This window comes from Prinia subflava, chromosome 9, assembly GCF_021018805.1.
Source record: "Prinia subflava isolate CZ2003 ecotype Zambia chromosome 9, Cam_Psub_1.2, whole genome shotgun sequence".
Classification (NCBI taxonomy): domain Eukaryota; kingdom Metazoa; phylum Chordata; class Aves; order Passeriformes; family Cisticolidae; genus Prinia; species Prinia subflava.
The window spans coordinates 34,827,365-34,848,534 of NC_086255.1; the positions used below are offsets into that span (position 1 = coordinate 34,827,365).

The 21,170-nt window shown below is 46.2% G+C and overlaps 1 protein-coding gene and 1 long non-coding RNA gene across 3 annotated transcripts in view; one reads left to right on the forward strand and one right to left on the reverse strand.

Moving 5' to 3' along the window:
- Positions 1-20,693, forward strand: part of CTNNA3 (catenin alpha 3) — a 419,849-nt gene extending 399,156 nt beyond the window's left edge. For both annotated transcript variants that reach the window (XM_063406388.1, XM_063406390.1), the window contains 2 exons: positions 3,042-3,176; positions 15,887-20,693. In XM_063406388.1, coding sequence (XP_063262458.1) covers positions 3,042-3,176; positions 15,887-16,174 — 423 coding nt within the window. In that variant the 3' untranslated portion in view covers positions 16,175-20,693. The remainder of the gene's footprint in view (positions 1-3,041; positions 3,177-15,886) is intronic.
- Positions 4,832-21,170, reverse strand: part of LOC134555061 (uncharacterized) — a 110,362-nt gene continuing 94,023 nt past the window's right edge. The window contains exons 4-8 of the long non-coding RNA XR_010081365.1: positions 11,281-11,353; positions 9,160-9,692; positions 8,798-9,032; positions 7,876-8,107; positions 4,832-7,729 (exon numbers count right to left, since the gene is read on the reverse strand). This is a non-coding gene — a long non-coding RNA (uncharacterized LOC134555061). The remainder of the gene's footprint in view (positions 7,730-7,875; positions 8,108-8,797; positions 9,033-9,159; positions 9,693-11,280; positions 11,354-21,170) is intronic.

Genomic DNA, 21,170 nt, shown 5'->3' on the forward strand with positions numbered 1-21,170 from the left:
AACCCAGAGTGGTCTGCAGTCAGAAGCTCCTGTGCATTGTTCATTAACACCCCCTGTGCAGCTGCGGTGTCAGTGGCTTTTTCACTTGGATGGTGAATGCTGGTTTCAGTCTGGTTTTAATCACTGCATCCTTTTAGTTTGTCAGATTGTTTGGATGTTCCGGTGGATATTCTGTTGGGTAAAATACCAGTGCATCTTTGGGATGCAGGTCAGTTCTGATGCTGTTCTTACAGAAAGCCCTTGTTAGCAACAGTCCCTGCCCGGAGGATGTGTGGGGAAAAACCTCTCAGAATCTGATGGGCTCTGCAGTTACTGATGTGCAGCAATAAACTGGTAACCGTCAGTTGCCTGTGGGATGATGAAACTCAGAATTTATTGATTGTCCTTCTGTTGCAGCCTAGTGTTGCTTTTGCTGGTGAGCAAGGGCTGCTTGTACCAGCTGTCTCTGAGCAGTAGTGGAAGATCCCTTATGCAGTGTCCTCCCCACCCACATTTGTTGCTCACACCTGCTGATGGCTGGTGGGACGTGCTCCAAGGTGTGAGGTTTGATGTTCTGCAGTGCAGTGCAGGCCATTCCCTGCACCGTGAGTGTGCAGGCGGGGCCCTGGCGGGCCTGCCCTTCGCTGCAGTGCTGTGGCCCTCCTCAGGCACAGATACTGTTCCCAGCTGCTGCCAGGAGTCAACACTGAACACTGGCACAGCTCGGGACATCACGGTGCCTCCAGCCTCCAGCAGCCCTGCCAGCATTTACATTACCAAACGTGTTTTTGATACATTTGGCATGTGAAATAGTCCTTGATATTCTTCCTTTCATTTCTCCAGTAACTTATTTTACCTATGTAAGATTGTAATAGAACCATTTTGTAACAAAGATTTTTGCAATTTAACAACCCAGTGTTAAAAACCATTTCCTTTGTTTTGCACTCTTGGGAGTCACTTTTAATGACCCCTTGGCTCTGTAATGGAAGAAGAATACCAGGATTTTTTACAATCTTCCTCCTTCCATCTGGACCTTGGTGTGGCCAGTGCAGGGGAAAGATGTGCTGTATCTGCTCGGGTGGTGAAGCTGTGGATATGCCACAGTTGCATAATTACATTTCAGAAGAATTTTCTTATCCAGTGCCCTGCATTTTCTCTTTTTGAATGCTGCTGGCACTGAAAGTGTTTCCAGAGAACCTCAAGGTCTTGTTCTTGAGTGCAGTTTTGTGGCCTTTGATGTGTATCATCTGTAGCGTTCCTAAAATGGTACACGTTTCTTCTGTAATGCTGTGTAGGGGAGACAGTACCTGTGACTAGCCTGACACTATTATTATATAAAAGAGCACTGTATAATAATCATTCTGGTCTCTGAACTTCTGTAATTGGTATTGTCATTGTTTGAAGGCATGAGGCACTGTACTGGCACCCTATACACCTTTCTCTTGAGTCTTTCTGGCCAGAGGGATAAAATCAAAGTGTAACTAAGGAAAGGAAAAAATTGAAGGGGGACGAATCTCATTCCACAAATACACACCATCTTGGTATTATGAGTTCTGGTGCTCTAAGGGATTGCATTGTATTGTACTTGAATTTTTTATTAACTAAATTAATTAGATAGTGAGTATTCCAGCTTTCTAAACACTGAAGTACCATTATATAAATACTGATTTGGGCAGTCCTTAAAGCAATGCCTAATAAGGGAGAAATAAAGACATACTTTAGGGCAGTTTTCCATAATGTGCTAGCATTTTGAAAACATCACACATAGAAAGAGAACATGTCAAAGAAGTGCTCTGGTTTTGTTGTAAATTGTGCCCAAATACAGGAATCAATAATGGATGTAGCAGAACATGAGGTAAGGACTGATGTTAAGTCCCAGTAATTAAAATTGTACACTCTGACCTTCCTTGCCTTCTGTTCCCTTTTGCTAAGTCTAATGCATGCACTTGCATACCCAAACATTGCACAGCCATGAAGAACAGCATTGTTGCACCAGCCCTTTGAACGCCTACTATTGCTTCAGCTAAGTCAGGAGCTGAAATATTTTGGAGTTAAGTACAATTGGTGCTTTTTCTGACTCCTGGTGAGTTTTAGATTTCAATCCATTGACCACAATTCAGTAAAACCCAGATGATTGTTGGCAATGTGCAGTTGGTGGGGCTGTATCTCTGCTTTTTTAGTATGCAAAGCTGAGCAGCGTTTCCTGTCGAAAGGAAGGGGTTGTATTTATCATGTAAGTACCACACCTGGGCCAAAACCACGTCTGCAAACCTGCATGCATCTCGTGCTGATTTATCACTCTTACTCCTTCCAGCTGTGGGAGCACTATAGGGGCTCACAGTTCCCCTTAAGATCCCTTTATTCTGCCAGAGCAATGAAAATCAGCCTTAGAACAAATTCATACCCAGCCTTTCGTGGCTGGCCTGGTACTCACAGAGCAACTCTGGGCTCCAAGTACTCCATGGATTTTGGGAAAAAATTAGGTTAGAAAGATTCTATTTTTATTTCTGTAATAGAAATCTGTTTAGTTAAAAATATTGAATTCAGTGAGTTTTCCATAAGACATTTTAATTTTGCTGTTCCTAATACTGGAGAAGATCTGCAGATTGGGTTCAATACCCTCTGGATGGAACACAAAAAAACCCCATAGATCATATTTCAAGATAAAACATAATATATAGGTGTTAATGTCTGTGCATGTGTGGTCACAAAATCTGTTTGGATTCCCCTGATCATTGTTAATGGAGGTATTGCCTTAGAGATCATCTTAGGAATTGAAGTAATTACTCCATACACTAAAGGATGTGTTTAGAAATCCTGCTAAGGCAAGCACAGCAATGTTAAATACAGATTGCTTATGGGGAATTTTAATCTTAATCTGGGCTTCCAAGTGTAGCATTAAAAAGCTTCCCAAGAGGAATGAAGCAGCCTGATACATTTGCAGTAAAAAGCCAGGCTCCAGTAGTCTGCAACTGGAATACTCCTCAGTGAAATTTAACGATTCCTGATACATCATTTGGAATCAGCAGTTACTGAAATGCTTTATTTATTGTTCTTTTCAGTGCCCAGACCAGTCGTGCAAACAGGATTTACTGGCGTACCTAGAACAGATCAAGCTATACTCCCATCAGCTCAAGATCTGCAGCCAGGTTAAAGCTGAAATCCAGAATCTCGGTGGGGAGCTCGTCATGTCTGCAGTAAGTGTAGAAATGGCATCAAGTACTCTGTTAGTCGAGACTACATGTTACATTTGAGTTGGGCTTTTCTCCTTGATACTTTTCAAGCCTGCAGCATGTTCCACTGTCACTCCAGATCCTGTTTTCTTTCCTAACACCCACTTAACAGCAAGAATCTGCAACAGTGAAGTGTAAGACTTCTGGCTTTAAAGGAATAACAATCACCTTTTCTTTTTAAATTCTCACATTGTGTTATCACTGTTATTCTGAAGTAGTTTGAAGAACTGTAACCCACTTGAAAATGCTGGTGCATTGGCTTACACACATGGAATATGCTCATCTGTGTGTCTGAACACAATAAAAACACTCCAGGGGTGGAGTTCTAGGCCAGGAGAAAATGCTGCAGGGCATTCGACAGGGCTGCAGAAATAAATGAGAGGAAGGGTAAGGGGATGCCTCCCACGATCCGTGTGCAGCAGTGGCCTGTTCTGATTCCCGCCATCACGTGTGATAATGCCCTGTATGTGGGGATGGTTGCAATTGGCATGGAGTAAAGACTCCTCTGTGTGCCCAGCCATGAATGCTGTGCTCCGTGTGCAGTACTGCTGCAAGTATGTGGGCATGTGGGCCGTGAGTGGTGCCAGCACCCACGAATGCCTCCCGTGTGGGGTACTGCCTGGGAATGCTTCCCGCATACGGTATAGGGCGCCCGGGAGCGCTCCCCGTGTGCGGTGCCAGCGCCCAGGAACGCTTCCCGCATACGGTATAGGGCGCCCAGGAACGCTTCCCGTGTGCGGTGCCAGCGCCCAGGAACGCTTCCCGCATACGGTATAGGGCGCCCAGGAACGCTTCCCGTGTGCGGTGCCAGCGCCCAGGAACGCTTCCCGTGTGCGGTGCCAGCGCCCAGGAACGCTTCCCGTGTGCGGTGCCAGCGCCCAGGAACGCTTCCCGTGTGCGGTACAGTGCGTCCAGGAACGCTTCCCGTGTGCGGTACAGTGCATCCAGGAGTGCCTCCCACATACGGTATAGGGCGTCCAGGAACGCTCCCCGTGTGCGGTATAGGGCGCCCGTACGTGGTCATGCTGCCTGCAATCCGTGTGCAGTAGTGCCTGTGTCTCTGTCTATACCTGTCCCTGGCTGTCTGTACTCATCTCTTTGTGTATCCTGCTCTATAGCTGTCTGTATGGTTCTCTACTTACCTATACCTGTCTCTCACCTCCCTACCTCTGTGTGTACCTATTTGTATTAATCTATACCTGTCTCTACCTTTATCCACCTACATCTGTCTCAGATTGCCCATCTCTGTCTATAGCTGTCTGTTCTTCTCTGTAGACCTGTCTCTGTCAATGCCATCTACAGCTCCCTATAGTTATCTCTATATGGCTCTAGCAAACCATACTGATCTCTGCCTGTCTGTCCCTGCTAATACTTACCTGTACCTGCCCATGCCTGTCAGTACCTATCCATACTGGTCAATATTTAGCTTTACCTCTCTAAACCTCTCTGTCTATAGATTCCTATCTACACCTCTCCCTCTATACACATCTTCACCTATATAGCTGTACCTATCACTGGTTATTTATACTTGTGTTTCTGTCCACCTACACTCACTCCACTTGTCAGTACTGATCACTCTCTGTCCTTGTATCTATATCTATCTATCTATCTATCTCCCTCTCTGTACCTGTTTATAGCTGACAAAATCTCTGTCGAAGATCTGTCTCCATCATTGCCAATATCTCTGTCAGAACCTGTCGGATTCGAAGAGAATTTGTCAAAATGTGTCAGAATCAGCTAAAATCTTACAGAGTCTGTCAGATTCTAACAGAATCTGTTGGAATCCAAGAGAATCTGTCAGGATCTGTCTGTACCTGTCTCTATATGTCAATATCTGTGTGTCCCTGTCAATACCTCTCCCTGTCAAAACTGTTTGTCTTTTACCTGTCAATATCTATCTCTACCTGTCAAAATCTGTCCCCTCTTCATCCATCCCTGCCAGTCTCTCTCTCTACCTGTCCATGTCTGTGTGTACCTATCCGCACCTGTCTCTACCTGTGTCAGCCTCCCTGTGCCTGCCTAGCCCTATCTCTGCACATATTTGTACGTATCCTTTCCTGCCTCTCTCTCAGCCTTCCTCTGCCTATTTATCTCTCACTAAAACTACAGTAATCAAAAACTACAGTAATCAAAAATGAAGCCTTTGTTGCTGAAGTGAGATTTGAAACACTCATTTCTGTAGGATACTTGTGCTGGCTATTCAAAAGGTAATTTAGACACCACGTTTGAAACTCTGGAACATACAATTAATTAATTTTAATTGAATGTATAATTTCTGAAACCAATGATTTTTGCTTGGGCTGCACATTAACAGTTTTCTTTTCCTTACCTGGTTTCTTTTCACAAGCAGTTCTGTGACCAGTATGCGTTATAGTAAAGCCAAATGTTGGAACCAAGTTTGGTTCTTGCTATTTCTGCCTCGTGCTGTAGAATACTCACATTGTTTTCTTTACCTTTTTTTTTTTGTGTGTCACTCCTGTCAACAGTGCATAATCCGCCTGGTGCAAAAAATTTAAGTTTTAAAAGTGAAACCCCAAATTTATCTTCATTGATAATCCTGAAGAGATGACTATAGCTCCTAACCCTCCTTCAATGAAGAAGGGTGAGAACTCATCCTGTGTGCATTGAGAAGCTTGAGAAAGACAACTGCTTATTCAGAGAAATGCTTCATTCTCTTCTAGTCCAATAAACACAGTTAGGCAGGTGCTTAGTTTGAGTCAGTGGAAATGAAGAACACGCTTAGAGGCCTGAATGCCTTTGGGGGTGTTCTGTGCAATCAACGTGAGATGCTGCAAGGTTGCTACTCTTAAATAGTCTTAGAAAATGCTCCAACAAGGACTGTGTCATTTTTAATAACAGGGTGCTACACAGAAAAGAGCCAAATTGCCAGCCAGTGTCAAGAAACCTGTGCCCTCACTCCAAGCCTTTTAAAGACAGTGGAGACGAGTTGGTTGGTGTCAGTGATTATGAAAAATTTCTAGAAAATTGAATAAAAGTCTCCTTGGTCTCTGTCTTGGCAAGGGGACGCCATTCGTGACTGACTGTGCTCAACTGACTCCATGCAGTTAAAATTTTGGTTATGTGAAACTGCAGCCCAAACAACCAGTGATGGCTTTTTGTATTAATTTAACTATTTATGTTTTAATTGCTTCAATTTTAGAAGAGTAGTGGTATTTATGTTGTACAGATAAATGACTCAGTCGGGAGGGAGAGAAATGCACTAGTGGTATAAAATGGCTGGTTATTGAATTGCTTTTTTTAAAAGCTGGAGCAAGTTCTAGCTTTGAAAGTGGATATTGGGGTTTTAGAAATTGATCCAATTCCTAGGTTAGCTGGGCCTGAAAAAAGTGACAAGTTCTGTGTGAGAGAGCAGAGGCGTTCTTCTCCCCCTTCCCACCTTCTCCCTCCCCACAAGACAGTATTAGAAGTCCATCAGAAAATACAAGAGCCAGAACTGTAGCTGAAATAGGATTATATTTTATATTCTCCCCCGTGCTGATAGTCCCTGAATGAGAATCAGAAAAGGAGACAGCAAGATGATTAAGAAAAAAAAAAAAAAAAAGGCCCTGCTCTTGCAGATAGTAAAGGTTCTATTGCGCTTTAAGTAAAAAACGCGTGAGTCTCCAAATACCTGCAACTGCACCCATCCTCTGGTTAGTGAAGACCTGCTACAGGAAAAGGAATGGACCAGAAAGAGCCTTAGGAAATAATCATCCTGCCAGTTTCCTCCACTGTTTGCTCCCACCTGCACCCAAGTACAGGTGTGTGCCAGAGTGACCTCCCTGGTCCTCGGGCATCCACCCCTCCCCTGGCTGGCACTGCCTCCTCACAGTCCCTTCCCTCTCCTTCAGGAGCTGGGACAGGCTGCCAACAGCAGCAGAAAAACTGAGGAGGGAGGCTCCTCTCCTGGGAGAAATGACACATTTCCACATTCAGATGGGTCAGGACCAACTTCCACAGTGACAAATGCACTTTGAGAAACAAAAGGAAAACAAAATGAGTACCAGCTGGTGAAATCCAGACATAAAAGCACTGTTTTGAGGTGGCCCTGACATCAACCCCACCCCTCTCTTCTCCAACTATTAAAACTGTGCACAAGGACCTTGGATTTAAATCACCTTCAAGGAAAAGCCCTTCTCACAAAGAGTAGTGGTTCATTAAAAAATAACCCAAACCAGCCTCTCTTAAAGCCTGAAAACCAATTGAGAGAAAGAGAGGGACGGAAAGCAGAGGATGTAATATTTGCAGATCTGCAAAAGAAAGAACTGTGTCCTTGAAACAGTGCAGCCACAGTCCCTGTCTTACCGGTTCTGGATGATGCTGTGGTGGAGCAACTGAAAGAATCCTGAACTGGCATTCCAGGTTAACCTTGGATGGCACCATGGAGCAGTGGGTGGCAGTGCCATGGCACAAGGGCATCTGTGTCTCTCAGCAGCAGAGTGTGTTCCCACCTACACGACGACCTGCACTGGAGGAGGTGCTGCTGGCTGCCAGCAAAGCTCACTTTGGCACTTGTTCTGTGACAATAAAGAGCATTATACATGTGAAAAACTCGGCTGAAATCCATAAAGCTCAATCCTCTTCAGCTGTTTTTGATCAGTGTGCCCTGTGTCAGCCCTGCAGCAGTGCTCAGCCCCTCACCCCGTTCTGGAAGGTTTCTTACCCCCAGTTCATCCCTGGCTGTAGCATTAGTGGAGGTGAATTAGCCACTGTCCCTGGGGCAGCTGGCAGCTTTGTGGACCTGCCAGCTGACAGCTCTTCTCACTGCTCCCCTTGTTTAGTGGCTTTTGGACTTCAGGCCACACACTCTTGTAGTCTGCCCTTCTCACTGTCCATCCCCAAGCTCCAGTGCCTTCTCTCTAGTCAGCCCCCCATTATGGAGGTTAGAGGAGGTCCTATACAGAAAAAGAGAGGAAGAGATGTGGATCATCACCTTCTCATTCTCCATTCACTGCAGTTTAGGTATTTTCATTCATTAAAAATTCCTTGCTCACTATTTGGTCTTTCACAGTCCAGTCCAATACTGTGAGTAATGCTGCTTGCATTGCCAGGCTCCAAGCTGCCCAAGTCCAAATGGTGAGGAGTCACTAAGTCTTAATTAGGAGTGATTAAACAGGAAACAGACATTTCCTTCTGTTAATTAAATTGGTGCCTCTTAAGGGACAAAATAATGGGGTAACATTTGCAGTGTGCAGAGTGACAGGAATTGCATTCACTTATGCAGATAAGCTGACACTTCACTTACATGCACGGCACAGCAAAAGGCTTGCACCTTACCTTGCCAGTTTGCTCTTGTTCCAACAATGGCTTCAGCTAGAGACAATTATATCACAGGGCAGAAAATGAACATATCTTACATATTAATATTGTGCTCTATGACTTTTGCCAGGCAATTCTGTTTTGTGCTATTTATAGTCATTATCTCTTTTTCTTCTGTATTGTACTTGGCAAGAGAATCAAAGCTTTTTTGCCTTAAAAAGCTTAAAAAGGAAGGGTCTGGAAGAGCAAATTCTCAAGAGTCCCAGTAACCCAGAATTTGCTAACTGGCACAGAACCCCTGCCCCCTTCAGTGTGGCCAGCCTCACCTGTGCACCAAGGGCTGTTTCCCTCTCCTGTTCCTCCAAATGTCTCATTTATCTTCAGCTCTTCCCCCAGGTATCTCAAGAGCCAGACTTTAACTTAACCACTGACGTCAGGCTGCTTCTGTGCCAAATGGAGGTGCTTTAATGTGTCTAACTTCATGCTCCAAGGCTGGACTGAAATATCTGTTTCCCTTTCTGAGTTCCCAGGCCCATCAATTCACAAGTTTCCAGCACAACACTGCAAGGGAAGTGTTCACAGGTGAAAATGCAGAGGCCAAGCTGTAAGCCAGAACTTACAGAAATGCAGGGAGGGTGTCTGTTGCCAGGCCTTTGCTGACACAGTCCCAATCCCTGGATGTGCATACCCCAGGAAAAGGCTGCCTTGGCACCGTGCGCTGCTGTGGCAGCTGGCAGCTGGCCCCACACCTTCACTGCACAGTGCAAGGGCTTCAGCTGCTGCTGGAGAGGAGCTGCTCCTCCAGCAGCACAGGAGAGGGGAGCAGTGCACTTCAGCTCCTTCTAGGCTCTGGCTGTGCTTTCCCCCTGGGAGAGGAGTGAGATGGGCAGAACAGCCTTGCTGGGGCCTCAGCAGGACTGGAAGGAGGGAACAAAGGGCTAAAGCAGCAAGCTGGGAATCCCAGTGGAACAGGGACTGCCCTGAGAGCTCACCTGAGTCACCACAAGTACCTGGTGCGTTCCTCTGCCTTCAGTGCTGCTGTCCTGCTCCCTGCTGTGTGCACTTTGGTGGAACAGCATCCCTTTGGCCATGCTTCCAACACAAGTGGCTGCTCTGACAAAGCCCCCGAGCACCAGGGCACAGCTCCTGCTCTGTGTCAGCCACTGCGCTTCGCCTGGCTGGCATTTCTGCTCGGCACTTCCTGAGAACTCCTACTTCAGCCTGTCTGAAGGAATGGCGGAGGTTACTTGTGGGGCCTCACGCCATGCAGAGAATGACTTATTTCAGTATTTGACTCTGAAAATACTGAACTGCTCAATTTCTAGAAGCTGACATTAACCCCCCAAGAGCTGACTCAAGTTTTCTTCTACTGAGAGTTGACAGAAATCTTTCACTCTGAGGCTTTTTATCTAGTACCACTGTAACTTTCTTGCTTTTGCCAAGTGTACAGTGGCAAGTGTGTGGATATAGAAATCCTGGCCTTTGGAAGCAAAGTAAGGGATAGATTTTCCCGTCCATCACTTACACAGAGCTCAGTTACTATTGCTTTCTAAACTACACCTACTGAGAAAAACTAATTTAAAGGAGTAGGAAGTATTTCTGGTAATGTACACTAAAGGACAGCTAACTTTTCCTAGTAATAGTTACTCTGGTAATTAGCAAAATCAAGATTTGTCTTACAGTTCTTAGCCTCAGTGTATGTCAAAGATTATTGCAACAAACACTTCATTTCTTCCTCAACAGCAAGGAAAGGATTTATATTAAGCCACTGTTCTCTTTTTCTCAAGGGCCTGTCTTTTAAAAAATAGATTCCTTTTTTAAAATCCTGCCTGGAAGTGAAAGCAGCAGTAGTGGGGAGGAACTGAGCTATCCGCCTGGCTAAGCATCTGCTCTATTATGGTGTTGCACAGGAACAATTTCACAGCCCTTAATGTAAGTTGTTTATCATTTAACTTGGACACAGGCCTGGGCTAATTATAGAACTCAGTTCCAGTTCTTTGAATCCTGCTTAGCCTGAAGCAGACTCTGGTAATGGTTAGTTTTTAGTCCATTAGATTCAATTTCCCCACCTGAAAAATGGGTAGAACATAGAACAAGCTCCAGACACCCCTGAGGTGTTTAATGCAATCACTGGATGGACACACAAACACAGATAACCAATGGAACAGCCACATTCTGAGGAAAACTCAGTTCCCTGAAAAGAAACGCAAGCAGTGAAGCTGATTTCCTGAGGCCATGTCCATGGGGATGAAATCTCTCCAGCATCCCAGAGGGAGAGCAAAGCAGAAGTGAGAACTGAGGAAACAATTTCCAGAGAAAAGAATCCCAATGGCAAGGCTCCCTTTGGCTCATTTGTGATCCAAGCTGTGCTGGGGTTGAATCTGGGACAGGTTCTGTGTGTCATCTGGCAGCTGCATGAGCACACACGGTTGGTAACCAAGTGCTTCCAGTTCCAGCTTTGCTGTGCTTTCCTGGACACCCAGCTTCTGCTGTCACTGTTAGACCGAGATCTCCATTTCCATTTCCAAAAGAAATTAACACTACCCTGAGTGTGGAAAAGGGGAGGCTCAGAAAACCAGGCAAGTAAGTGGTGTTGAAAATCCCAGCCAAGGCCCAGCAAAAACTTCAATGCCTTCAACAGTTGGGATTTCACAATAATTTCCCTGTTTGGATGGTTCCGCTCCTTTTGATCTTAAAGGATTAAATGACTATTTTATATAGCAACCTTGGTGAAAGAACCATAAAATAATTCCCAACAGCAAATAGCTACACTTAGTAAAAAAAGCACAATGTAGTAAGAATTCCTTACCTGAAGTGCAGCACTACTCAGACACTCACTGCTCTCCACAAAAATACAGAACTCATGTTATTTTCAGATGTAGCTGTCAAAGAAATAAAAATTCAGTCTTAGTTTCTCAGTATAGTGTACCAAAGGAAATCTGCTTCTTTAATGAACCTTGTGTTTCAATTAAAATCAATTTTTAATAATTGACCACGTTTGCTAAAGAATTCTAAGTTCAGATGTCAAACACTGATAAAAAACAGTATTTGATGTTCAGTTCTCAGCTTCCACCTGTATGAAAAACCTAAATCTGGCTGAACTGGAAACACGACTTGGGCTATAGTACACGGCCAAGTGATACAGGAGTTCTCAAAGAGCAGAACCTTGCAGTTGGGTGTGCAGAGCCCATGAGCAGCGCCAGCAGAGCGGTGTGCGTACCCGGCTGGGCTCAGCACGGTTCCACAGCGCTCTGGAGCGCTGCTGCGCAGCCCGCGCGGCCCCATCGCAGGCGGCACGGCGCGGCACTGCTGTGGCGCAGGGACAGCACCCGTGCAGCGCACCAACCGCGGCGCAGCCCGCCTCCACTGCAACCCCGCCTCCGCTGCAGCCCTCCTTCACTGCAGCCCTCCTTCACTGCAGCCCTGCCTCCGCTGCAGCCCTCCTTCACTGCAGCCCTGCCTCCTCTGCAGCTCTGCCTCCACTGCAACCCCGCCTCCGCTGCAGCCCTCCTTCACTGCAGCCCTGCCTCCTCTGCAGCCCTGCCTCCACTGCAACCCCGCCTCCGCTGCAGCCCTCCTTCACTGCAGCCCTGCCTCCACTGCAGCCCTGCCTCCACTGCAACCCCGCCTCCGCTGCAGCCCTCCTTCACTGCAGCCCTGCCTCCACTGCAACCCCGCCTCTGCTGCAGCCCTGCCTCCACTGCAACCCCGCCTCTGCTGCAGCCCTGCCTCCACTGCAACCCCGCCTCCGCTGCAGCCCTCCTTCACTGCAGCCCTCCTTCACTGCAGCCCTGCCTCCACTGCAGCCCTGCCTCCACTGCAGCCCTGCCTCCGCTGCAGCCCTGCCTCCACTGCAGCCCTGCCTCCACTGCAACCCCACCTCCGCTGCAGCCCTCCTTCACTGCAGCCCTGCCTCTGCTGCAGCCCGCCTCCACTGCAGCCCTGCCTCTAGTGCAGCCCTGCCTCTGCTGCAGCCCTGCCTCTGCTGCAGCCCTCCTTCACTGCAGCCCTGCCTCCGTTGCAGCCCTGCCTCCGCTGCAGCCCTGCCTCCGCTGCAGCCCTCCTTCACTGCAGCCCTGCCTCCACTGCAGCCCTGCCTCCGCTGCAGCCCTGCCTCTGCTGCAGCCATGCCGCCTCTGCAGCCCTGCAGCGAGCAGAGCTTGCACCGAGCTGCTGCACAGGCACAGCTGCTGCTGCACGGGACAACGCAGGCACTCCTTAGCGCACTGAGCAGAAAACACTCCCACATCAAAAAGTTCTCTTCGGTTTCTAAGTCATGATTATCTTTGTTATTCTGAGTATTAAAATAACTGCCTGTATCAGTTATTATACTATTCAACATCTCATAGCAATGGATTGCCACTACTGCCAAGACGTTACATTACTTTACAAAAATGAGAACAATACAGTACATGTAAAGAAACTGAAAAAAGTTTCAAAATTAATTTCTTGTCTAGCCTTTTCGTTCAGCTTTGTTGTTCAGTGGCTTGCTCTCAGGACTTCTGTTACAGAGGAGGAATAGAAGTGCTGGAGATGGAAGAGTGGATTTCAGCATGAGTGCTACCAGCCTGATTTGGGGTGGGATTTTTTTTCTTAAAAAATACTGTCATCGGCTCTGTATCTTGTGTGTTTCACCCCAGTGTGAAATGACAGTGGTCAGAATCATCCTGAATTCCTTTTGCAACTACAGCCAAGTACTAATGCTCACAGGACAGGTGAGGAGAAAAATGGCAAGGGACGTTCTTCCTAAAGCCTTTAATGAATTACTGTCTTGACTCACACAGGCAGACCTGTAAAATCTGGAGGCTGGGTCTTTGCATCTCCATGGAAAATGCTGAAAGAGCAAAAGTGGAGTTCGGCAAAAATGAAACAGCTTTAGTTTGGGGTTGGTTGGTTAGTTTGTTTTGCTAGTGAATCTTAATGTACCACTTGCTGTGCGCTGCAGAGTTTGCAGCTACATCTCTCTAAGTGAAATGAACTTAAATGCTCAATGAATATTTTATCAGTCTTTCATTTATGCCAAGTTTCATTTCTTCAGTTTTCTTGGATATGAGACCTTGAAGGGCCTGCTGAATATCTGAGATAAAAGCATCCAAGTGAAGACAGTTTTTGAGTACATTAGTTTTATAGAACAACAGATTTCTACCAAACTGTACATTGTTACTGGCATTGAGGTAGAAAACCAGCTGCTCTCCAAAGCCAAAAAAAGGAGATTAAATGTATAGCCTGATTGTCACCATCTGCAGTACACATCTCAGAACATGTAAAAGCTTCTCCAAAATCCTGAATGCAGTTAATGCCCCAACACAACCTTCCTCTTTAGAAGGCAAATATGAGATGCATCAGAAAGCTGAAAGGGCAGATGGACATGAGGACATCAGAGTTCTAGTGCTCACCCCAACATTCTCCCTGTTCCACAGGACACACACAAGCCACTGTAAAGAACAGCTGAAGTTTTGGAGCGTCCTGCCTGGATGCTACCAGTTTCTTCTAGAAACCTTTTCCCTGCCATGCAAACAGGAATTGATTTGCTGCCCAGCCTGCCACCCCTCCTCACATGCCTCTATCACCCAGCAGCTTTTAAAAGGTGGAGCAGTTACACATAGTGGAGTCACTGGGAAACTTCAGGGGAAAAACTTCCTCTGAAGCCCATTCACCATCTCCCAGAGAACCAAACCCATTTTTTCCTTTGTCCCTGCAGCTTCACAGTGGTGTTACCATTATGCCAGTGCTGGGAAAGGGAATGTTGGGTGGGGTGAGGGGAAAGATTATTCAAAGCTTTTAGGAAGCTGTCAGGATTATGGTGTTGTCAGCTGTTCTAGAGAACAGCAGATACTGGCATTGCAGGTGTGTGTGCATGCAGAGGTGTCTGTGTACATAACCAGTCCTCAGGTCAGCATGAAAGAAAGGAGTTCCTGTGAAGCTGTGTCTCCTCCTGCTCCAGTGCACACCGTGTGACAGCAGCCAGCAGTGAGGTGTGCCCAGGGCCTCCCTTCAGCTGCACCTCCCGGCAGCCTCCTGGGGAAAGGGCCAGAGGTGTTGGGAGTGTGGGGCAGGAACTCTGAGCCTTCCCCTCAGCCTGCAGCGCTGGGAAGTGATTTGTTTCAAATACGTTAGATATAGAAAGAAGTGTTTGACATCTGGGGGTCAGCACTTTGAAGTTCCCATCAAAGCGTGTGACAGAAGCTGCTGCAGGGCCAAGGCTGCTGAGGCGCTGGGCAGCCCGGCTCCCTCGTTTTCATACATCAGTCCCCAGCACAGCCACCACCAATGGCAGCAGTGCCCTGCACACACCATGTGCTGCTGCAGCCTGGCAGCCCTTTCTAGAAAGTGAACGTGCTGCAGCAGGCAGTGAACTTTAGAGGCCACCTGGCAGATTTGACACGTTTTCTCGGGGAACTGAGATAATTTCAGTTTGCCATCACACATATGTGTGCATTCAACCAGGCTTTTTTTTTTTTTTTTTCCCAGACAGCAGCAGTGTGTGTTGTATTAACTGGAAGATTTTTCTGCCAGTTCAGAGGCATTTCCAAATTGCAACTAAATCCAGCCTCTTGGCTGTATTTTTGATTTCTGCCTAATTTGCATTTGTGTTACACCATCGGAATGAAGATAGACAATAACAACACACCTCTCTCACCCAATCGGTTTGTGTGGCCTGGCACAGACCTCTAACCTTTCCCACTAACCCTGTCTGTAAATCTGTAGCTTGCCCAAGGCTCTGGGGTTTGGCTGGATGGCAAAGGACAGGATCACCCTGTGCTGGGTGTGGGGAAGGTGCCCGGAGGTGATGGGCTTTGCTTGTTCTGCATTCTGCCCTTGGGTGGCACTGCCCAAGCAGCTGGAGAGGCCACACAGGCACTGGGATTTCTGTGGGCTATCCCACTTTTAATATCCCACACAGATCTTAGCTGCTGAGAACAGCTTCAGCAGCTCTGACCGAGCCAGACACTTCAGAGTATCCCAGCGCTGCTCCCGAGCACCTGTGGGAGCCTGGAATGTGGCAGGAGCCTCTGGAGGCCCTACCTAGAGCTGAAACAAGGGAAGCAAGGGGTCACCTTTTCACAGCTCTTCTTTAATGGTTTCATTACCCAGCAGTAGTAACTGCAATAGGACCCTGCAGACAAGCATCATGAATCGCTATTAAAGAAAAAGCTCAAAACAATTAGCATTATCTCCCAAAGCATTATTTATTTATTATTATTTTATTCCACCAGCACTGTACAGAATTTCTGTACATCCTAATACATCTGAGCAGCAGAGCATGAGTACAGTGATCAAACACACAAAGGGAAAATATGGAAATTATGGTTTTGGCTCTGGTAGTCTTACTTTTTAACTGTTGTTTATTCCTGTGCCTACTGTGATTAAAATCCCACTGACTTCTAGGCTGGTGTTTCTGTTTCCTGTTACAGCTGGACAGTGTTACTTCACTAATTCAGGCCGCCAAAAATTTAATGAATTCTGTGGTGCAGACAGTGAAGATGTCCTACATTGCATCCACAAAGATTATCAAGATTCAGAGTCCTGCCGGCCCACGACATCCAGTCGTGATGTGGAGAATGAAGGCTCCAGAGAAGAAGCCCCTGATTAAAAGAGAGAAGCCAGAAGAAATCTATGCTGCTGTCAGAAAAGGTTCTGCAAAGAAGAGAATCCATCCTGTGCAAGTCATGAGTGAATTCAGAGGCAGAGAAATAGTCTAATATTTTGCCACTATGCCTTCCTATCTTGAATTTCCGAATATTTTTCATCTTTCCCCCCACTTATTCAATAACTGTGTATCTCAGTGTTTTGCTCTAAATCTGTAAGATACCACTTGCTTAAACTATTTGAAAATGCTGTTGGATTGATTGGGAGTTCATGGTTTAAAATAACACTGATTCTCCTGCAGTGACAAACTGGTGTCCCTGCACAGCTGGGGAGGAGCCATCGTGCACTCCCCAGGCATTGGAGCTCCTCAGCAGGGTGAGGGTGGCCCCTGCTGCAGTGGGTCTGGTTTGTGACACAGGATTTCAAACCGGTGCTGCTGGGCCACGGCCCCGATGGGCATCAGCACCGTGACCAGGCCAGCCGGGCTGCAAACCTGCTCCTCACTGCAGCACCCAGACCTGTCCTTGGCCAAGGCCACGCCTTGGAAATGTAAGCCTGAAAATGTTTGGTGGAACACACAAAGTGCTGCAACAATGTGGATGTAATAATGTAGTAAAAAAAGCACTGACTGCAAGCCAGCAGGGATGACAGCTCTTTGGAAGGCCTTTGGAAACATCAACAGAAATCTCTCTTCTGTGAGCCCCAATAAATCTGCTGACTGTTACATTTGGCAGTTCAGATAAATCAGACATTAACAATAAAAAACTTTCCTAATTGCTGCACGAAAGAACAAGTTTGAAATAAATCAAATTCAAGTTTGAAATAAATTATTCTGAGCCCTCTGTGTGAAAAACACATACCTTGAATATTAGGAGTGGAGAGAGTTTTCCAACACAACTGCAGGGGGTTACTTCTGACAGATGAGTCCTAAATGCAGGGCTCTGCTGCTGAGTGTTGAATGGCTGCACTCAAAAGTGTGTAATGAAGGTAAATCCTCCTACTCCACACCTCTGCAATGTAAAACTAGTTTTTTCTAAATGCTTTTGGATCTGAAATTGGCTTGCACTAATTTTTTTAGAAGGCTCTAACTTGCCTTTTTGCCATGTCATGAATTTTTCCCAGACTGCATTTGTTAGTCAAGATGTCTCTGCTTGGCCATTCAGCAGATCCTTTGGCATGGCCTTCTGCATTTCCTAAGGTGAAAGGGTCCCTCAAAAGCCAGAGTTTCCTGTGGGTCACTGCCTACCCTTATGGAATGGCTCCACACACTGGGCTGCTGCTCCAGGTCATTTATTACCATGTTTGCACAGCAGTGCCCGGCCCAGCCCAGTGTGGGCAGCAAGAACACCCTAAACTGTGCCTGTCCTCTTGGGGCTGCTCTCTTTGTAAGCTCAGGACACTAAGCAGGGTGATTTCTAGGCTGCCGGTTATGAAACTCTGTGAAAATATAGTGCTCATGGAATTAGAAATTCTACAGTTCATTTTTCCACACCTTCTCTAACATTTCAATCCTTAAATGGCACAAAAGGAAAAGTTTGGAAGAAGGCAACTCCGGTTCCCTCCAGCACGTTTGCATCAAGATCTTAGGAATGTCTCCTGGCTTTGCTGCTCCTCCGAGGGCTCCAGAGGCATCAGGGGAGCTGACACAGCCTTGTGACCTGCTCTGGGGTGTGCCTGTCCTGAAACCCTCCTGTGTCCAGGTTACACCTTGGATCCCGGTCCCCTCGACAGAAACATTTGTAACTAATGCCTGGTATCACATTTATTAATAAAGAAGCGTGTACACCCCTGAGGAGCTGCTGTCGGTGTTGTGGGATTTTCCCAGTGTGTGTGAAGGGCAAGGCCAAGGCCTGCCAGGTGTGCCCACAGCAGCCCAGCCTTCCTTCCAGCATGCTGCACGTGCCCCAGCAGCTGCTCTACAGGAGAGGTTTGCCAGCATCAGTATCACCAAAGCACACTTCACTGCTTCATTTCATGCTCCTTCCTGCACTGCCAGTCTCTGCTCTTACCCTGGCCATGCTCAGTAGCCAGTTTGATCTCAACACAGCAATTTGTTGATTTAGAGGGTTGTGAAAAACCACCCTTTAAATGAACAAGGAATTTAAAACCCACTGCGGGTTGTTGAGAAGAGCCAAAAGAACAATAACTAAATCTAGACTAAATTTATCTTCGGTCAAATTCAATCCCAAGTGAAGAAATTTGTTCCTGGCTAAGGAGGCAGAGATTAGAAGTGCTGGAGCTGTAAAAAGCCCAGCTCATTACCCCTCAGCCAGACTGGGAGGCAGGGAACCACCACTTCCCTGCCAGGAGGGAGAATTCTGAAGGAGGATGAACTGCTCAGTAAGTTTTATTCCAAGCAGCTCCTCATTCATCCCTCAATCTCCCCGTTCCCTGCTAAGCCCAGCTCTCAGAGCTTAACTTCTCCCCCAGTTTCTGTGTGCACATCCTCTCACACTGTGCCTCTGCTGCTCTCAGCCTGGCAGAGCTGCAGCTTTCTCACCTCAGCAGCTGATGATTCCATCAGCCTGCCGTGGCCTCTCCCCATTACCACATCAGGAGCAAAGTGTGATGGATGATTGAAGGCATTTTTACAGGAAAAATTTTCACTAGAGCACTAAAACGTGAGAGTCCCATTGCTGGAGCCCATTAGTTTGAGAGGACAGGTCTGCAGCACTTCTATGAATGCCAAAGCTGTTGAATTTTTATTTTTTTTAATAAACAGCTGATGTACTTTTTCTGCCAACATAGCCTGGTAGCACTAGGGAAGCTCTATAGCTGTGTCTCTACTAAGGAACACAACTCAGCAGCCCGACATCAGCTCCACTTCCTTTCCTCCTGCACAGATCCTCTGCAGCCCATGGAGCTGTGCCTGGTTACACACAGCAGGTAATGTCCCTGGGGGCTGGGAGGAGACACAACAGAACAAAAGCATCATCTGATATTGTCCAGTAGAGGCAACTTAGCATATGAGTAGTTAAAGAATAGTTAAAGATCAAGCAGATGATGCTACACACTTTTGTTAAAGGGAAGAAGATGCACTGGCGGTGTTAATTAGAAAGTAATGGATTTTGTGCTGTGCACTGGAAGTGGTGTTGCTGCACTGAAAATACTACCTTTCAAATAAAAATCCACAACTCACTGGAAACTTTCTTGGCATAAGGATAAACAAAATATATCCAAAGCAGAAATGGCAAACAAACCATGAAAATACTTTAAAGCCCCTGATGTCTCTCATTGACAGGAGGAATGTGCTGTTATGGTCCAAGGAACTGGAAGCTGAGGAACTAATTTTTGGCTCCAGCCAAAAAGCAATAGTTAAGATGAAAGCTTGCACTGCAAGAGGTGGATCTAAGAGTTTTATGTTTTTACAGGTTAGGAAATACTCACATTCTACTTCTTGATGGTGAAAATGGCTGTGTTAAAGCAGGCTGGAAACCACAGAGATGCCCTGTGCAGGACTGATTCGTGACCCTCAGATCTTTTATCAGCCTGGCCATTTTAGAGCCCTTGGCTTTTCTGCTGCAGTTCTCAGTTACTTTCACAGAAGGCAGCACGAGACTCAGGAGCTGCCAGCACCCCACAGCTCAGGAGCTGGGGGTCAGGCACTGCTCTTCCCAGGGGGTGGAGGGTTAAAGGAGCTGGTGCTCCCTGCTCCAGCAAGCCTCTGTGCCTTGGCTGCTCCATTCCCAGAGCTCCCTCACTGGATGGAAACAGGACAAGAAATTGCTCCCACACTTTGTACCATGCCCAACCAGCCACCATGGCTAAGAGAATGGGGAGAAAACTAACTTTCTTGGTGGGATTTTAACTTCTCTGGTGAAGGAAGAGTCATTTAAAGCAATGATTTCTCCAGGAAAGCAGAATCTGCCTAGAGTCAAGGCTTTCCAAAGATGACAAAACAGCAAAAGGCTGTTTTCTGTTTTCTGCCTTCCACTTCCTCTACAAACCCAGTCCAGTCCTCTCAGACATCACTGAGGGTTGGAGCTTTGCAGCTTGCTAGGGGTGTGGTCCTTAGAACCTCAAATGAAAATAAGTAAATAAAACAACCAGTGCACCTTGCTGTCAGGAAGATTTACATCAGTTTCACCAAGAGAACATCTGGGTGCATATTGCAAGATTTATATTTAGCCCATCTGCACTTGGGAGCAAGTTGAGGACAGAAAAGAGAGGACTAAAGCTCTGCTGCTTTACCTCTTGGGTACAAATTCATGGAAGGGCAATGTAGGTTAGGTATGGGGAAGGAATTCTTCACTGTGAGGGTGGGTTGGGGAGCCCTGGCACAGGGTGCCCAAGGAGGCTGTGTGCCCCTGGATCCCTGGAAGTGTCCAAGGCCAGGCTGGATGGGGGCTGGATGGGATAGTGGCAAGTGTTGGACAAGATGGTCTTCAAGGTCCACTCCAGGCCCTCAGCACTCTGTGCTTCTCTATGGATTATGCAGATGCCACAGACTTCATACAGAAATAGTAAACACAAAGAGAGGCAGGCTCCAAGCACACACTGCAAACCATCTGCCCTTAGTGTGGCTGCCTTAATGCCTGGCTGATCTTTGCCCTTGGCTGACAGGAAAATAACCCTCTCTTATTTACCTATTTATATAATTAACCTATTATGTCTTCTGTATCTATTACAACTGCAAAAGATATGACGACTATTATAACACATTCATAAAATGCATCTAACAGAAATTAATTATTTTTAATGTAATTAAATATACAGATATATTTATAGTTAAATGTATTTACATAATATTTAGTTACCAATAAACTAAAGTTGTTAGAATTCATATCAATTACACTGGAGTACACAAATGTTTCACTTTTAAAGATGCAGTATCTTACATAGTCAGCCTCAATTTTCTGTTTTTGAATTAATCTGACGGAAAAAAAATGGCTGCATCTCATGGCAAAAGTATAGCAACTGCATCTAGTCAGAAAGCAAACTGGAACTCAAGCCCCCAGCAATTAAAAATAAGCACAGAATAATTATGTCTGCAAACCTTTGAAGAGTTTGAATAGGATATTCATACTTATTATACTATAAAAAGAAAGGGAAATGAGACAACTTTTTGGCTCAGGATGAGATCTATTATCGCTGATATAATTTTTGTCT